At 36.0% G+C, this 17,558-nt stretch overlaps 3 protein-coding genes across 5 annotated transcripts; 2 read left to right on the top strand and 1 right to left on the bottom strand.

The window, feature by feature from the left end:
* Positions 1-248: 248 nt before the first annotated feature.
* LOC18603438 (F-box-like protein) lies at positions 249-3,273 on the top strand. Of its 3 annotated transcripts, none has more exons than XR_016025841.1 (5): positions 249-501; positions 633-770; positions 1,051-1,299; positions 2,000-2,347; positions 2,687-3,273. XR_016025841.1 is itself a non-coding variant. In XM_007035422.3 (4 exons), the coding sequence occupies exons 1-4, from the start codon at positions 430-432 to the stop codon at positions 2,267-2,269; spliced, it is 729 nt and encodes a 242-aa protein (XP_007035484.3). In that variant the 5' UTR covers positions 249-429; the 3' UTR covers positions 2,270-2,505. The 3 variants fall into 3 exon arrangements, 1 of the variants encoding a protein (XP_007035484.3); XR_016025840.1 differs by lacking the exon at positions 2,687-3,273 and adding an exon at positions 2,512-2,671; XM_007035422.3 differs by lacking the exon at positions 2,687-3,273 and having other exon boundaries at positions 2,000-2,505.
* Positions 3,274-6,817: 3,544 nt separating this feature from the next.
* On the bottom strand, positions 6,818-9,581 carry EMB2799 (NAD(P)-binding Rossmann-fold superfamily protein). The gene is made up of 9 exons (XM_007035417.3): positions 9,342-9,581; positions 9,131-9,246; positions 8,742-8,914; positions 8,422-8,515; positions 8,069-8,179; positions 7,875-7,964; positions 7,535-7,620; positions 7,289-7,353; positions 6,818-7,140 (listed from the first exon to the last, which is right to left on the bottom strand). Exons 1-9 carry the CDS (start codon positions 9,526-9,528, stop codon positions 7,031-7,033), a joined length of 1,032 nt encoding a protein of 343 aa, XP_007035479.3. The 5' UTR covers positions 9,529-9,581; the 3' UTR covers positions 6,818-7,030.
* Positions 9,582-12,409: 2,828 nt separating this feature from the next.
* Positions 12,410-17,164, top strand: LOC18603436 (putative serine/threonine-protein kinase At1g54610). The gene is made up of 7 exons (XM_018120033.2): positions 12,410-13,275; positions 13,377-13,661; positions 13,743-14,060; positions 15,005-15,232; positions 15,644-15,744; positions 16,026-16,140; positions 16,515-17,164. The coding sequence occupies exons 1-7, from the start codon at positions 12,895-12,897 to the stop codon at positions 16,818-16,820; spliced, it is 1,734 nt and encodes a 577-aa protein (XP_017975522.1). The 5' UTR covers positions 12,410-12,894; the 3' UTR covers positions 16,821-17,164.
* The last annotated feature ends 394 nt before the right edge of the window (positions 17,165-17,558 follow it).

The raw sequence follows: 17,558 nt of genomic DNA, 5'->3' as shown, positions 1-17,558 counted from the left end.
AATAGATAAAAATGAAGACTAAACCTCATGGTAAACATTACCCATTTTCCCATTTCCTTCCCCTAGAAAAAGGAAAGGAAAAAGAGGCCGAAGAACATGGAATTCTTGGCCCAAGACTGCCCATTTGGACTATGGACAAGTGATGTCGTTCAAACGACGGCGTTTTCAACTTTAACTCCCAAGCTCAGGATCTCAAAGCGGACAGCAAACGGCCCACGTTGCAAGAATCAAGACGGTTTGCTTGCGTGTCATAACAATATCCAACATTAACAAGCAACTGATCTTCTGACTTCCCAGTTTTTCTGACAAACTCAAAAATCTGATTTTTTTTTTATTAAATCCCACCTTCAGAAGGAATAGTATGTTATTGAGTGATTGATTTCATCATCATATCTTCCCATTCCAAAAATTCAATCGCCACCCAAAGGCATGAAGCAATCAGATTACACATACAGCTCACTTCCAAACGATGTAGCTCTCAAGATTGCTTCTTCCCTTGAGGTTTGCTCTCATTTCACTCATTTTTTTTCCCACAAGGTTTCAGTTTTCCTTGTTCTTTTTCTTCTTTCTGGGTGTTTTTGGAATGTGAAAGAGATTTCCGTTTTGGTTTTGTTGGGCCGTCTGGTTTTTAGGTGCCGGATCTTTCCTCGTTGGGTTGTTGCTCTCGGGTTTGGCGGGATTTATGTGGGTCGGATTGTTTATGGAAGTCACTTGTCAGAGAAAGATGGCCTCTTTTGAATGAAGCTGCCTTGCAAGACCCTAACTTCAAGGTTGTACTTTTACTCTTTTTCTTTCTTTTTTTGTTAAGTTTTTATGATTAATTATATGTAATTATGGCGATTTAGCTGTGGACTTGTTGATTAAAGCTTGATTTTCTGTTTCTCATATCGGTTGATTTGGTCTAATTGCTTTTGTATCATAGCTTTGAAGTGGGGTTTTCATTTTCCTTTTGTAATGTCATTCAAGTGAAGTTATGAGTTTTTAGGGGGTAGTGCTAATTAGGTAATTCAATTCTTTGTATTGGTTTGAAGATTTTGAAAATGATGGTAGGGGTGGAGAGGATTTTACAAAAAGCAGCACAAGGAGGTGGCCGGTAGGGCTGCATCTGTTGTTAAATTTGTGGAACAATGCTCACTATCTGAGTCACTCGAGGTTAGTAACTATCTGAAAGCAATTGAATGCCTGAGGTCAATGCAGTTCGGATTTAAAGATGTTCAAATGGTCCTGTTCAAACCAAAGCTGAATGTGTTGCTTAACCTGGTTGGACTACACTACTGCCTTAATTGCCTTCAAGAGCCGGTAACTTTTCCTTTTTGCAGTTCTCTTCTGTTTGTTTTATTTAGATTGAAATATATGTTTTTGCTGTCTCTGTTAAATGTTAAAACTGTGAAAACAATATTCTTTTGAAACCTGTGGTTTAAGTTACGCTACTGCAAAGGCTAGGTTGACTACACAACTCAATAAAACCAGCTTGGAGAAAGGAGGAGAGGAATTGGGATAGACCAGAACATAATTAGTGATGGATAGTCCATCAGTATTGGTTGTTTATCTGTCATAGAAATTATGCTTACAGTGGAGACTGACTATAGTAAGCTCTGAAGAATTCAGTTCTCTAACAGTTAGTGATAGGAAACTTGTTTTTTTGGGTGATGACGACAGAACATTACATGATTTCCCATATGTAGGCATGCATCCAAAACCTAAACTGGTCTGCTACTTTTTTAGATAATGATGTTCTCTATAAATTTTAAAATTATATTTTTCTATATGTTTTGCAATCAATGTCTTCACCCTTCCTGCCTTCCATATCACACTCTTGCAGTAGAGGTAATGGGCCTTCTGTCTGCCTTGGGTGTTAGGAGACATAAAATGAATACCTCGATTGAGCAATCTGCCCATCAATTGACACTTACTTTAGCATGCTTCTTGTAGCCTTTGTTATGCCGCATGCTTCATCATAATTTTGTGCTTAATGATGTTTCAACATCATAATGGGCAGGCTTCGCATGTCACGGAAGCACTTCAGAGTAGCAAGATTTCTGATCGTCAAGTGTGTGTCAAATGGTGGAAGTTTGGCAGACGGTTCTATGGTTTCCGCATGCGAGATGAATCTCATTCTCGTTGCATCTCTCTACAAGATCTTGCAACAGCGAAAGAAGAGGAGGTGCTGGGAGTACTTGAACGAGGAGCCATTCATGAGGTTTTACAAGTTCAGTTATCCGTTGCTGATTCCACAAGCAATCTCTGGTCTAATCAAAGCCCTCAATGATTGGGTTAGATAATTGGATAATGATAAGCAGATATACATAGTGTTAATGACTCGTCATTTTATGATCTATACTAGTGGGTATGTAAGTTGATGTGTGTGTAGATCTACTGCATACTATTTAACTTTTTTCAAATTTTTTAAATAGAAAATGTTATTATATTTGTGATTCTGTGATCTTTGTAAGTTGTAACAATTAGGAATTCAGTAGTATAAATTGACTGAAACCCTTTGCTTCCTGGCAGTTTCTCCATTTACTGGTTTCATCATTCAAAAATTTGTTCTCCAGAGAACATAGGATCAAACAATAGGGAGTTTATTTAGTTCTGCCTCAACTTGCTGACAACATGGCTAAAGAAGGTGTAAGGAGACATGAGGACTGTGTTCTCGTTTTTGATTGAATGTCCATGCTTTATGTAGGAGAATGCTCTTATGATAGGAAGGTCAGGTGAAGATCATCCAGGGAGCTGTTGTCAAAGGTTCAGGCTGTGTTCTTGTTTTGTTCGATAAGGATAACCCAAAGCTTGTTGTGAAGGAGGTTTGATGGTTCACCACTCTCTTGCGTGCTACACCTGAATGTTGGAGAGCTGGTGGTTTGGTAAGCTGTTGGTCCCTCTCAACAGGTATGTCTCTTTCTTCTGACTTTGGTGGAGGGCCCTCTGGATTGGGCTTGGTTTGGCTGAGGTTTTGGGATATGTTTCTTGCTATGATGCTGATGAAGTTGCGTGGTAATGTTTATATGCTTATTTTGAGTGAATCAGGTTTTTGTATAGATGTGATAGGATGGGTGATTTTTGACTGAAGTGGTGTGTAGGTTCTGTCTTGATTCCTGCCTTGGATGGAAAGGGTATTTTGTATAGAGAACGAAAGGGATACTTTTGCTGTGTGGTTTTTCTTGCAAAGCTTGGATTTTAAGTTGATATGGGTCTATTAACAATTTAAAATCTGGTGCTGTCCTTGTACTCTTACGGGAATTTGATTTAAGTCCCTGTTGTGTTGAAATGAAATGGCTATTTAAAAAAAAAAAAATTGCAAACAGAAATAGATGAACCATTGCATCAGTTTCCACCGAAATTGAGGGAAGACTAATGGAAAAAGCATATGGAAAGTGGGTCAACTGTGAAGGGTAAGTGTGTCAAGGCCTTAGGATTGCTTGACACTGTTAAAGTTGACGGCTTCCTTAAGGTGGAAAGTCCACAAACTCATTCTAGGCTTCCTAACTTCGTTCTTTGAACCTGGCAATTACCAGAGTTCATCTGAATGACATGTTAAACGAGAAATAGCCGGAATTTGCAAGCGAAGCTGGAAATCAGTTCCATATTTTGACAGAAGATAGCATAAAGGCAAGAAGAAGAGGAAACAACAATGAATCATATTATACAAACATGTTCAACAACTATCCAGAAAGGAAAAATGTATCCATCTCCATGCTGCAAATGAACTAACAGCAGCTTTCAATTGAAACATAACAAAGTAAGAGCTTCCAGATTCTTACAAGTTACAAAAGCTGTCATCGTATCTTATTTGCTGCAGTAATGAGACACTTGAAAGAGATTAAAGAAAACATGAAATGAATCAAAGCTTTCAACGGCAACGGCGGACAGCATAAACGGTACGTCGTGGTTGTGGGATGCAGAAAGCCATGAGCACTAGAGCTATGATTAACACCATGAAAATTTTGTTGTAATCAAAGCCACCATCACCATCATCAGAGTCCATGCAACAAAACTTCCCCATTGTAAAACCCTTGCTGCCTCAAAATCTTCCTGGTTTCTTCTTTGCTTCCTGTGGTAACATATGATGAAATGAGAGATGTTAAGGAAATAGAAGTAGAAACCTCAGGCTACAAGTCAAGTTGACTTGGAATAGTTTATTGTGGAGTTGGTTTCTGTGAACATTGCTATCAGAAGTCTAATTTCCAATGTAGTTAAATGTGACTTGGTACTAATAACAATATAAAATTTGGCCTCTTGGATTAAATAATCATTACTCTTGGGGTTGTAAATCTTATTTTGGTTCAGAAGAAAGTACTGTTTTTCAATTGTAGACAGTTGGGAATCTGGAGCTTAGAAAAGTTAAAATCTGAGATCTGATGTGAAGCTGCATAAAGGAAAATGATTTACAGAAATTGCTTTTCTTTCCTAACTACTACAATTAAACCAGAGGTGACTAGCTGCCAACCTCTTAAAATTCATTAATGATTGAAGAACTAACGCATCAATTCAAAGGGATAATCCTTCTGAAAAGGCAAAGAGAAAAACAATGGGAAAGAAAAGCATGTATAGGAAACTAAATGAAATGACTAACTTCGTTGTTCTACTCCTTCATTTTCTCCCTTAAAGGAAGGGATAAACCTGGAATCTAGACAACAAACAAAGATCATTTAAAATCCTGAAACAACCTGTCTCTAACATCTCTTAATGTTAGGTACTTAGATCTATCTTTTTCTACTAACATTAATGATGCCCTAGCATACGAAATGAGTATTGATGATGCCAATGACAGGATGACACATTATCCGGTTCCTGCTTGCAACTCAAGGATGAAGGCAATAACCGAACAGATTGGACCCCATTTTACGTGGAAGATCACACGCCAACTGCTTTTATAATTGTTAATTTTATGTACTGTAGCTGAGGTAACTTTCTTAACAGTTGGCCTTGAGACAAGATCGATCAGATAACTCAAACACTAATAATTAACTTAGTCTGACAAACCACGATGGTATAAATTTAATATGATATTTCTGTTAGGTGTGGTGCTGAAGGTTCCTCCTCATCTCGAGCTTATGACAGTTGACTAAAATAGATTGGCTGTTCAACTACATTTCTGTTGGATTTGTTCCTTGATCAAATTCATCAAGAACCCTGCAAACTTGTTGGTAAGCATGTTGAGTCAAAGCATAATTCTCCATCATGGCTTTATGCATGGAGTGATAAAGCTTTTTCGAATTTAAATTGGATATCGTTTTAAAGCTTTAGCACTATCAGAACAGACACTGTCCTCGTTTGTTGATTATTTCGTGCATTACTCTATAATTCAAACCACTAAAAACATGTTTTAAGTACAAGACACTACTCCTCCAAACTAAATATGTGCCAAGGTATGATTACTTTAATCATTATGTTTCGCAAGTTCAGACACATAAATGAGTATTTGCGACACTGATGAAGAAAGGCATGATGGTTGATGGCAGCTCCATGGTCAAGAATTCAGCACGCAGCATAATTCCAGTTTCTTCCCCCATAATTCAAAGATATCCCTGCAATGAAAGATAAAGGCAATATTACCTCTGACACTCCAAGGAAATTAGCCAAGCTAGGAATTAGGGTATATCGGCTCCAATCCTAATTCTTCACGACTTCTTGCGTTGTTTTAACTTCTTTCCGAAAGGACCACTAGGACCTGCAAAACACCAAGACATGTGCAGTTGATGGAAGCTTCCAATACCATAGAACCAGAACCATATACAAGGACAACAAAAACAAGAAAAATAGGGGGGAGGGGGAAAGGTTCCTAGGAAAACCCAAAATGGGAAAAGAAAAGAAGAATCAAATATAGAATGCTTGCCTGTAATAAACAAAAGGATTATGTCTTGATCCTTAATGATTAGTGACATAGATTGTATACTTTTCCAAGTGTAAACAAGAAGCCAACTGCAAAGGCCTCAACCTTGTAAGGTTAATCTAATTGTCTGATAGCTGGTTTCAAGATATCTTATACTGAAAAAGTTCGGGATGTGGTCAAAAGTTACAAATGAAATGAGGCCAAAAGATATATGGATTCGCATCATCATTATCTGTCCCCGACATAAGAGAACAAAGGATGATTGTCACAACCCAAGAAAAGCTAGCCACGAAGTTTCTTCTTCAGGATTGCATCTGAGAGGGAAGCTGCATCTGTTACCTACTGGACAAGTAGGTATCAGCCAATTACATTAATGAAATCGTCTTTGTCGATGAATGAACAAAAAACATTTGTTAAAATAATGATAGAAACAGGATTGAACAGTATGTTATTCAATGCTTGAGAGTATTGCAGCCAACAGATGGAAGATAACTTGAAATTCAAGATGGAATTGGGTTTCTTGAAAAAAGGGTAGAGACGAAGAGATTTGAGAAGTGCCCGGAACAGTGTCTAGCTGAAATGACAGCAGAGAAATAGTTGCCATTTACTTAGAGATCTTAAGAAATCAAAACTGAAGACATAAAGAAGAGTCTTTTTGAGTTTTGACTGATAAAACAGAACCAGAGCAGCTGCTGCAAAGGATTTAGTTGATAGGGGGGGGGTTGGAGATTTTGTAACAACCAATGAAGAGGCTACATGTGGAACATTGTGTTACTTTGGTCTGACTTTCTCGGCCATTGATTGGCTGTTGGCTGTTATGCAACAAACAAGGAAATGCATCTTTAAATGAATTTCATCTTTATTCCACTGAGGAATCAGGAAGCTTTAGAAGGGAGTACGGCCATTGGTAGCTTGAACACAATCCTCATCAAATGAAAATCAAATCAGTCAAAAGGCATATTTTAAGAACAACCCAACTGAAAATGTGCCAAGTATGGAATTTTTATTATTAAAACTTTAGTGTGAATGTTCAGAAACTGCACATGAACACGTATCTGCCAGGATTGATTGGGAAAGGAAAATGGAAATGTCACAAGAGAATGCTAGCAAAATATTCCCTATGCAGCTATGCCAACTAAACGAGTTTCTCCCACCATTAATCCATTCAATCCTGGAAATGAAGATGAAGGTATGGGGTTATTCTGACACTCCAAGGAAGTTAGCAAAGCTAGGATATTTTGGCTCCCATCCCAATTCCTGACGAGTTTTTGTGTTGTTCAACTTCTTCCCCAAAGGATCACTAGTGCCTGCAATATACAATATATGCCGGTTAATGCAGGTTTTTACACAGCGAAGGACCAAAACTATCAATAACCTTTATGCCATATAAAGAGAAATGTAATAGTTGATCTGTCATCAATGATATACTTTTTCCAAGTGTAAATAAGAAACCACCTGTAAAGGCCTCAAACTTTTTGCTAAATTTCCCGCTTTTTTCAACCAAGTCCATTACTTCCTGCCTGTAGAGAAAGTAACAGAGCGAGAAAAAGTCAGCAAAGTTAACAATTTTGATTGAGTTGCTGCTATCAATATAGTTCATTATGAAAGCTATTAGGGATATTCTCAAAAATTAAAGTAAATAGTGTTGCAAAAAATATTTTGAAACAAGTTGTCATCTGTCCTAATATAAAAGAAGACAACCTGGACAAAGGATGATTGTCACAACCCAAGAAAATCTGAACACGAAGTTTCTTCTTCAGAATAGTGACTGATAGGGAAGCTGCATCCTATTACCAAGTATACAAATAGATATCAACACCAGTCAAAGTACCTAAATGACACTGCAAATCTCAAAAAAAGAACTGTCTGTCTATGAACAACAAGGAATTAAAAATTTGGAAAAACCATAAAACAAGAATGAGTTTTTTATTTCAATGCTTCATAATATTGTAATAAAGATCTGGAGAGAATGTGCACATGCAGAAAAATAGACCTGCCATTCATATAATGCAAATATAAGTAATAAAAAGTGAATTTTTACCTCATAGTGTATAAGATTTAGGATGTGATCTGGACGGCAATCAACAGTCCCCTTCTGTAACCAATAGAAATGTGCACCTCTATCTAATTTGTATGAAAAGTTAAGGTCATCATGAATGCAATATTGATTACATCCACAAGTCCATGAAGCATGTATACATATCTCTTCATAATTTAAGTCGGAAAAAAGGATATATAAAGTCCAGCCAACCTAACAACACAACCACCAAAGTCCAACACCACTTTTTCAGCCTTGAGGATGACATCTGTCCTAGGGCTTCTGCCAATTGGCACAGTTGATGTGTCCTGCAAAGAATATCAGATCTGTAACCTTTCAAGTTAACATACAGCCAAACTAGACAAATACAGAAGGTAGAACACTATAGTGATGCATCTCAAGTCATGAAAGTAAGCTGGCATTATAATTCAGAAGTCAAGATGCATTTTCCATACTTATTCAGATAGGGAAAACTTCCTTACATGCAAAATTAGAAGAATAAAAATGAAACTGCTACCAGCAGAAAAATGTGTTAAGTTAAATGTAACACCTCATCACATGGTCCATTGTCATAGCAATCAAATGGTGCAGAGCTCGATGTGAATAAGAAAGAACCTTCACCATTCCAGCTTAAAGCAGCCATCCTGCCTCATTCAAAGCCCAAACCAATAGCACAATTTCAGTTAAGTAAGACAAAGTAACTAATTCAAGCTTTGCTATTAACAGAAAATCTAAAATTCCTCATTAAGGTAAGCTTTTCCCACAGCTCCTAATCAGTGACTACTGCCATAAAATACCAATATGGCTAGTTAGTAACAAATATAAAAAACAGAGACGCAGTACATGCAGCGAAAATGTTCTTGGAAGTACCTAATATCACCAGGGTAATCTGGGGTTTTTGAAGGAGGAGCACAGAAAATCACATAAGGAAACTTCTGATCAGTTTTATTCCCTTTCAAAAATGGATTAATACCCATTGTCATTAACTCATGATGGTGATCCGTCGTCACAGATTGCCCATAAATTTGACATCCGGGATTTTCCTGCTTCAACAACATATATAATAATTGCCTTCCTTCTAAATAACACCCAAAAGGCTAAAACCCATCTAGCATATCCTTATGGTTATCCAAGAAAACCCTTTGAAATTCAACCCTTGAAACTACATTGAATGAAATTAAAGCTGGAATTTCGTCAAGAAAATCAGACGCAAAATAGCGTTGACTGAATTAAGGTAATCAATCAAACAGTGAGTTTACCTCCCTCCATTTTTCAGCCACTAAGCGACCAAGAACACCGGGTCCCACAATTAGCAGATCATTCTCTCCCACCATTCCAGACGATGTCATTGCCTCCACTGGCTCACTTCTCTCACCTTCCTCAAACAAAACAAAAATCCTAGATTAATGAAAAAAATAAAGTCAAAGAAAATTTAAAAAAGAAAAAGAAAATAGTCAAAGAGAGAGAGACCAATTGTGGAAGACGCTGAGACACGAAGAGAAGCAGCCGTTGATGAAGAAAAGGTGAAGCTTTTGAAGATGCGAATTGGGTTCTTGAAAAAGGGTAGCGACGCCGATGATGATGAACAGATTGAGTTCTTCGAGAAACTCGTGAAGTTGGAGAAGTGACCATGGCTGACGCAAGAAATGGTTCCCATTTACTCAAAAAATTAAAAAAAAAAAAAAAAGAAATTAGAAGGAGATAAAAGGAGTCTCTCTCTTGCGGTCGATTTTGATGAATATTGATTGGCCCCTTCCCTTTCTTGCACGACACGAAGTGGATTGTTTTGTCTTAACTTCGAGTACATACCCAGGCGGAGGATTTTGTTCTTCGTCACAACCAATAAGCTCAGTACACGTGGTGTATTTGTGGTTGGGTGGGATTTTATATCAGCCTCTGATTGGTGGTTTTGTTTTGTCATTTCATAGAACTAACTTATGTTAGGGTTACCGGTTTCAACTTCTAAAAGGACGTCGTCGTTTGGAAGAAACAATCCTATTTATGTTAAGTTGCAATAATAATTTCGTTAACTTCATGCGGAAATTAATATTTGGGAAAGATTTGGTTTTGGAATTTTCAAAAGATGTGAAAGAAAATAAAAGTACATAACATAATATAGTGAAGTTTTATAAACAAGAAGAATTCAAAGTTTTTTAGTTTGGGTTTTCTTTTCAAGCAAAGTCCACATTAAGGATAAATACTATTTTTACCTTTCATGATTCTAATTATTCCCATGTAGTGACAAAATCAAGATTTTTTTTTTTGAGATGAACAAAATATGTATCGATTGTGGGATTTTGAGATAGTGAGACTTGCGAAATAATTTTATTACAATAAATTTTATTTTAATTTTTAAATTTATCATAATTAGTTGTTGGTTAGTCGTTATGGAGCATTTCACCAAACAAAAAATTTATTATAAAGATAAAATTATAAAAGTATATATATTATTAAATTTTAAAACTTTTAAAAACATAAACCTTTCCCTCTATCATTGTTCCCATGTCATACTATGTGTTTTTTTTTTCTCAAATTAATTAGTTGTCGATAAATTTCATTCTCGAAAAGGGTTACATCGTTAGTTTTTTTAATAAATTTATCAAAATACTCTTAAATATGATTAAATAGACTAAGTTTTAAATCAAGAGTATTTTGATAATTTTTTCTAAATTAACTATATAACTCATTTTAGTAACACAACTTATCCATAAAAGACTAATTGAAAAACAAAAGGTATAATGTATGAAAATTTTTGAAATTGAGGGTATAAGTGGAATTTATCCAATTAATAATATTCAAATAAAAAATAAAGTCAAGGCAAAGGAATGATCTCTTAGTTGGTATTTGTTTTCTTCTCGTTGTACCTACTTCAAAGTAAATTAAACATGAATGAGGAAAAGTTGCTATGCAAACATTCAAACATAGGCTCACCCAACCTTAACGAACTTGTTCCTACATGTATGTTCTTGTTATCCAAATTCCACTTGTCTCCTAAACAACTTGATGGTAAGGTATAACACTTAACCAACTAAACCAATCCTCTTCCTAAAGTACATTGTCAAATTTTATATTATTAATATATTTTTATGAAACTTTTTTTAAAATTAATATATATATATATATATATATACGTATTTCGAGCAAAGCGCCTAGCAAATTGCAAGCTATTTTTAGAACTTTATAGTAAATCATAGAGACAACATAATGTTGTTGGCAAAATTAGGTGCATTTTTATATCGGTCTCTTTAATTATAGTGAAGGTTTGCTTGAATCTTTGCTCTCCTGTGTCTTGAAATATGCAAGTATCATGGACCGAGATTTCTTCTCATTTACGTAGCTTAGCTATTTTTCATGATTTTAGAAAATGCACATGTTGAGTGAATTTTTTTTCTTAAATTAAATAAAGTTGGCTCAAATCTCAAAATTATAAAAACCCAACAATTCCACTAATCTTCCCGAATCTCGGTAAATTTACACAAGAGAAAATATATTAATGTAAATACTTACCAATTAACGATAATATGTACTAATATATACGTACTTAATGTATGTCTATTTTTTTATTATTTATATATATATTTTTTCATTTTGCATGCATGTATGTTAATTAAAATCACACAAAAACGTAAAAACAAAATTAAATTTCGATTATTATGTTCATCTTGTGTTGATTCAGTAGACAATGTATTTAGATTACTAGTCAATAATTACTTCAACAACTCCTCTTTTTTTTTTCTTTTCTCATGAAAATTTAATTATTGAAAATGTTTGAATTCTGAATCTTAATGTTCAATCTTTCAAAAAAATTTCAATACTTCTTAAAGACGTTACTATATAATTATAACATAAAATATTGCGTTTATGATTTGAGAAGAAAGTTATAAAATAACATCTTTATGTATTATCATTGTCTCTTTATTTATTTATTTATTTTAAGATGTTTCAAAATGTTTTTTTATATTTGTAGACATTTAATACCTTTATTTTTGTACATTTCAAAATAATTTTTCATGATTTTTTAATTGTATATAGTTAAAAAATTAAATATCTACATTATAATATTTGTGAAAATTTAAAAAAATATTTTAAAAAAATTGTAATAGTATAATGTTTTTACTTTAAATTGTCAATTGTATTCGTTGGATCCGTTATTTCCACGTGAAATCCAATTACGGGCGAGGAAACAAAAAAGAGAGTGAAAAAAATGGAATACACTCTTTTTAGGACAAAGATTTTCTTTGTAATCCACGTGGTATACCTCTATTGGCCAATTGCTTTGATCCCAGTTAAGCATTGGGCGAAGAACTCCACCTGAATCAGGACCAAAATCAGAGATACCATTGTCACGTGGAACCCACAACATCTTCGGCCACCCTCTCACCCAACCATCTTCTCCCACGTCATAAACCGAATGATGGATTCACCATCGTGTCCTATATACGCGGCATATTCTCATTGGTTCCCTTTCTGCACAACACCGAATCATCCGCACCGAATCAAGACCTGTTTAAAAGATAAAAATTTTCTCTCTTTCTGAAAGAGAGTCAAAGACACAAAGACCAGAGCAAGAAAAAAAGAAAAAGAAAAAAAAAAAGAAACAATGGAAAGTAGAAACAGAACCAAAATCTTTAATTAAACAAAAAAAAAAAGGAAAAAAATCTTAAATCTCTTGAAATTCTTCAAAATCAAAAAGAGAAAAAAGAAAGAAAAAAAGATAGTTGAATTTTACTGTTTTCAGCTTTTTGTAGCTGAAATTGTTTGACTGTGCCACAATTTGTGGGACTCTTGAGCCTTAGCATTCTTTCCAAATCATTAGTCTTTCCTTTTCCTTTTGTCTTTCAGGAAAAAAAAAGAAAAAGAGAAAGAAAAAAGGTTAGGTCACATACATTTTACAGGACAAACATTCTTCCTAATTAATCTTGGTCATAAATCTGCATTCCTTTAGGGTTTGGTGTTTGGATGCAGAGAAAGTGTGAGAAAATGTGGGAATGTGAGGGAAAGGAGAAGAAGGTATGAGTAAGCTATGGGGTGTGTGTTTGGGAGAGAGGCATCCGGGAGACCGGTAGGGAGGGAAGCGAGAAAGAAAGAGGAAGTTGGCAGGGTTGCAAGAATATCGGAGGAGGTTGTTACTAGAAAAGCGGAGAAGGAAGAAGAGGTTGTTAGAAATGGAAGTAGCAACCGGAAGGTGGAGGAAGCGAAGGCGGAGGAAGAATCAGCAGCTGCAGCTAAGGCAAGAGCGAAAAGGCGGTCTTCACGGCCGAATCCACGCCTGAGCAACCCTCCGAAACACGTCCATGGCGAACAAGTCGCCGCCGGTTGGCCATCTTGGCTTTCAAACGTCGCTAGTGAAGCCATCAGCGGCTGGACTCCCCGCCGTGCGGATACTTTTGAGAAGCTGGATAAGGTATCTAAACTTCTCACAACCTCATTTATTTACTCATTTATTACCAATCTTTTTTTATGTATTTACTTATGCATATCGCTTTTGTCAATTTAATTGTTTAGATTGGTCAAGGGACGTACAGTAATGTGTACAAAGCTAGGGATACTTTAACTGGGAAAATTGTTGCATTAAAGAAGGTGCGGTTCGATAATTTGGAGCCGGAAAGTGTTAAGTTCATGGCTAGGGAGATTATGATTTTACGCCGTTTGGATCATCCAAATGTTGTAAAATTAGAAGGGTTGGCGACTTCAAGGATGTCGTGTAGTTTGTATCTTGTATTTGAGTATATGGAGCATGATTTGGCTGGACTTGCTGCTAGTCCAGCAATAAAGTTCACCGAGTCTCAGGTATACTATTTTGCTTTGCTATTGTTCAGGTTGGTTTTGAAGTCTGTTTGAATGGAGTTTGACTCCTGTTGATTTGGACAGGTGAAGTGTTATATGCATCAATTACTATCAGGGCTTGAACACTGTCACAACCGTCATTTATTGCATCGTGATATTAAGGGTTCAAATCTTCTTATTGACGATGGTGGTGTGCTTAAGATAGCTGATTTTGGTTTGGCTTCATTTTTCGATCCTAATTACAAGCAGCCAATGACTAGTAGGGTGGTTACACTTTGGTATCGACCTCCAGAGCTCCTTCTTGGTGCCACTGATTATGGCGTAGGTGTGGATCTCTGGAGTGCTGGTTGCATTCTAGCTGAGTTATTGGCTGGAAGGCCCATCATGCCTGGTCGCACAGAGGTAGCTTTACTTCTTGAATTTTAGAATTTTTTTAGCGTGTATTCTCTTTGTGCAATTCTTTTCAAGTGTGAAAAGCTTATTACAATGCAACTTAAATGGTAATTTTGGAGCTTTTATTTACAGATGCATACACTATAATCAAATTGTTTGGTTTTAGATTTTGCTTAGTAGCAATAAATTGTACTTTACCCCAACCTACTTTCCTTTCACCTATATTTTGTGAGTTTATCGATCCTGCAATTGCATTACACAAGATAAACTTCATGGTCTTGAAGTCCTCAGTCAGCATTTGCCTATCTTAATCAAGTGTCATTGATATTTGAATTATCCTTTCTTAGCTTTCTATGATATTTGATTCTCCTACCTCTATGGACTTTTTTTTCCCCCAGTTGTCTGCATGACCTCTGTTGGAGTTGATTGTTCAGCAACAACTAGCTTCATTTTTGCCCAGTCATAGTTCCATCAAAATTAAAGCCTCCCATTTATAATTTTGAGTTGCCCAGGCAATTCGACTTCATAATTTGGCCCTCCATTTCCATTATACCAATGACTCTATTGGCATCATAATGGCTGTTTTGTTATTACAGATCTCAAAAAGTTCCATTGGCTTTTGCAACGACAGCATAATGGCTTGATGAAGAAATACTAGTATGATTTACTTTCCTCGGTTTGAGAAATGGAAAGCCATTAGCAAGCATTGAGATCTTTTTCCAATTACACTTGCCACATAAGAATCTTTGTTTATGATGATCTTGTATATTTGATGTGAAATGCGAGTGGTGTCAACAATGCACTTTATGTTATACAGTAGATCTGCTGTTCAGGAAAGATAATGGAATCAATCTATTTGCAGCTTTTCTCACTGTTTAGTGACTGACTAGAGTATAAATGCTTGGGCATGCTACCAGTTGTATCTGCTAACATTTGTATATAATGTTACTTAGGTGGAGCAATTACACAAGATATTTAAACTATGTGGCTCTCCGTCTGAAGAATATTGGAAGAAGTCAAAGTTGCCACATGCAACCATATTCAAGCCCCAACAATCATATAAACGATGTATAGAAGAGACTTTTAAAGACTTTCCACCATCCTCATTGCCACTGATTGAGACTCTTCTTGCAATTGATCCAGTTGAGCGTCTGACAGCTACAGCTGCATTAAACAGTGAAGTGAGCTTTTATTTTCTCACATGTCTCCTCACTCATCTCCTTAGTTCTTGATTCTTTTAAAGTTTCTGTGTAACTAGTTTGTTCTTATTCTTGTAGCCTTAGACAGCAGAATTTAAAGCTTTTCTGGTGATTCATTATATCAGATAAATTTTATATTGACTCATCTGTCAATGTACATTCCATGGCTAAAGTTATTTTTAGACCAATTTTCATCTTTCACTCTTTTCATCAAGAATGCTTGAGTTTTTAGTCAGTTGGTTTCCTTTCCTAGGATAACTAGTGATTAGCCCAAACCTTTTCTGTCATGTATGAGGCTCAATTTTTTATGGTTTGAATTTTGATATGCATGGAGCTTATACATTTTCGGTATTCAGTTGAATATGTCATCATGACCATTCGTTTGTTGTGCAGTTCTTCATGACCAAGCCTTATGCTTGTGATCCTTCCTCCCTTCCGAAATATCCTCCCAGCAAGGAGATGGATGCTAAACTACGAGATGAAGAAGCTAGAAGGTATGTGATATTTAATATTTCTAAGTTCTGATTGACAGTCTAGCCAATTTGACATTGTTTTTGTTTCTAAATTGCATTACTCAGAAATCTTTTTTACACTGCATATGTTTGTCAAGTAATGACTATTTCCATATCAGGAAAATAAAGTAGAAGATAAACTACATCAGATGTTGACAATAAGACATTTGTATATGTGTTTCGTTTACAATAGAGCATGAATCTGATAGCAGTTTCTTTCCCTTCTCTTCTTAATTGAATTGAAATGAGCTCCATGATTGTAGATTGCGAGCTGCTGGAAGAAATGCAGATGGGGTGAAGAAAGCTCGTCCACGTGATCGAGCTGTGCGGGCATTTCCTGCTCCAGAAGCAAATGCTGAGCTTCAAGCCAACCTTGATGTATGTCATAGATGCACTATTTTCCCTCTAAATCTTATACTTTTCATTTAATCTGACAAGATATATTGGCTGAGCAAACTTTTTCCGTCAATAGACAATCTTTTTAGTCTTTTTTTTGTTAAGTTATTTCGAAAGCTAGCTGCTGATCTGAGTGAGCTTATTTGTGGTTCCTCTCTCTCTCTCACACACACACACACACACACACACACGCACACACACAATATCACTTGCCTTGTTTTCTAGAATCAATATCAAATGATGTTGTGCCTTGTTGTTGATTCTATTATCACTTGCGGTGGTCCTTGGTTTATGATTTTACACCTTGAGCTAGTGCTGCAACTGTGGATTGATTACTGGAACTTTTTGCTAAACAGAGGCGGCGTTTAATAACACATGCAAATGCCAAAAGCAAAAGTGAGAAATTTCCACCTCCTCACCAAGATGGAGCTCTTGGTTATCCTCTGGGTTCTTCACATCCCATAGATCCTGGTTTTGATCCATCTGATGTTCCATTTAGTACTACAAATTTCTCATATTCCAAAGCACCAATCCAGACATGGTCTGGCCCATTGGTGGATCCTGCTGCTGTAGGTGCTCCGAGAAGAAGGAAGCACATGTCAGGTGATGGGCATGCACATTTGAAGTCATCTAAGAAAGACAAGAATTCTGCTCGAATATAAGAGAAGGCATAAAATAACTTCTGGATTTTGTGAGACTATTCATGAGGCCGCAAACGTTGCTGATTATACACAGTTTTTCTTAGCTCTCAACCGGGAAAGCCAGAAATTGCATCAGAGGTAAAACATCTTGTATTCATTTTTCCTATCCCTTGTTCTATTTTTTTGTATGGTGAGAAGCTTCTCTAATGTTGTATATCTGTCATTATTTCTTCCGTTGTGTTGGAAAACTCCAATTAGGTTGGTAAAAATAATACTAAAAAATCTGTTCTACAATTCTTGATCTTGTGCTTTTAAGCTTTGTAAGTATTTCTCAAGGCCTTCCCAGGTAAAAATTTCACTCCCTACATGGTATGCTCCAGCTCTCTATTTAGGATTGGAACTGGTATTAATGTCTTAGTCGATTGAATGCTACCTAAATGCTCCTAGTTTTAAATAACTAACTGCGTGGGTTGGTAATATATATTGATGTTTTCAGTCGTACAAAGAATGCCCAAGAACTTTTATTATTGTCTGATCGCAGCTTGTGCTGTTCCTATTTGCACTTTAAATGCCATTTTCGGATTTAACTTGCTCGTAAAGAATGTGTGGTACTGTAGAACTCTGACTTAAAGAATTACAATTGGATGCGGTTAGGTTGTCCTATCCAGTAACAGGAGATGAGGATCTCCTAATATTCTCAATTCTACTTGCAGAACACCGATTCCATGCTATTGAACATGGTTTCAATTAGTTTCAAAG

Source organism: Theobroma cacao, chromosome 4, assembly GCF_053813885.1.
Source record: "Theobroma cacao isolate CCN51 chromosome 4, ASM5381388v1, whole genome shotgun sequence".
Classification (NCBI taxonomy): domain Eukaryota; kingdom Viridiplantae; phylum Streptophyta; class Magnoliopsida; order Malvales; family Malvaceae; genus Theobroma; species Theobroma cacao.
This window is presented reverse-complemented; position numbering and strand designations above follow the sequence as displayed.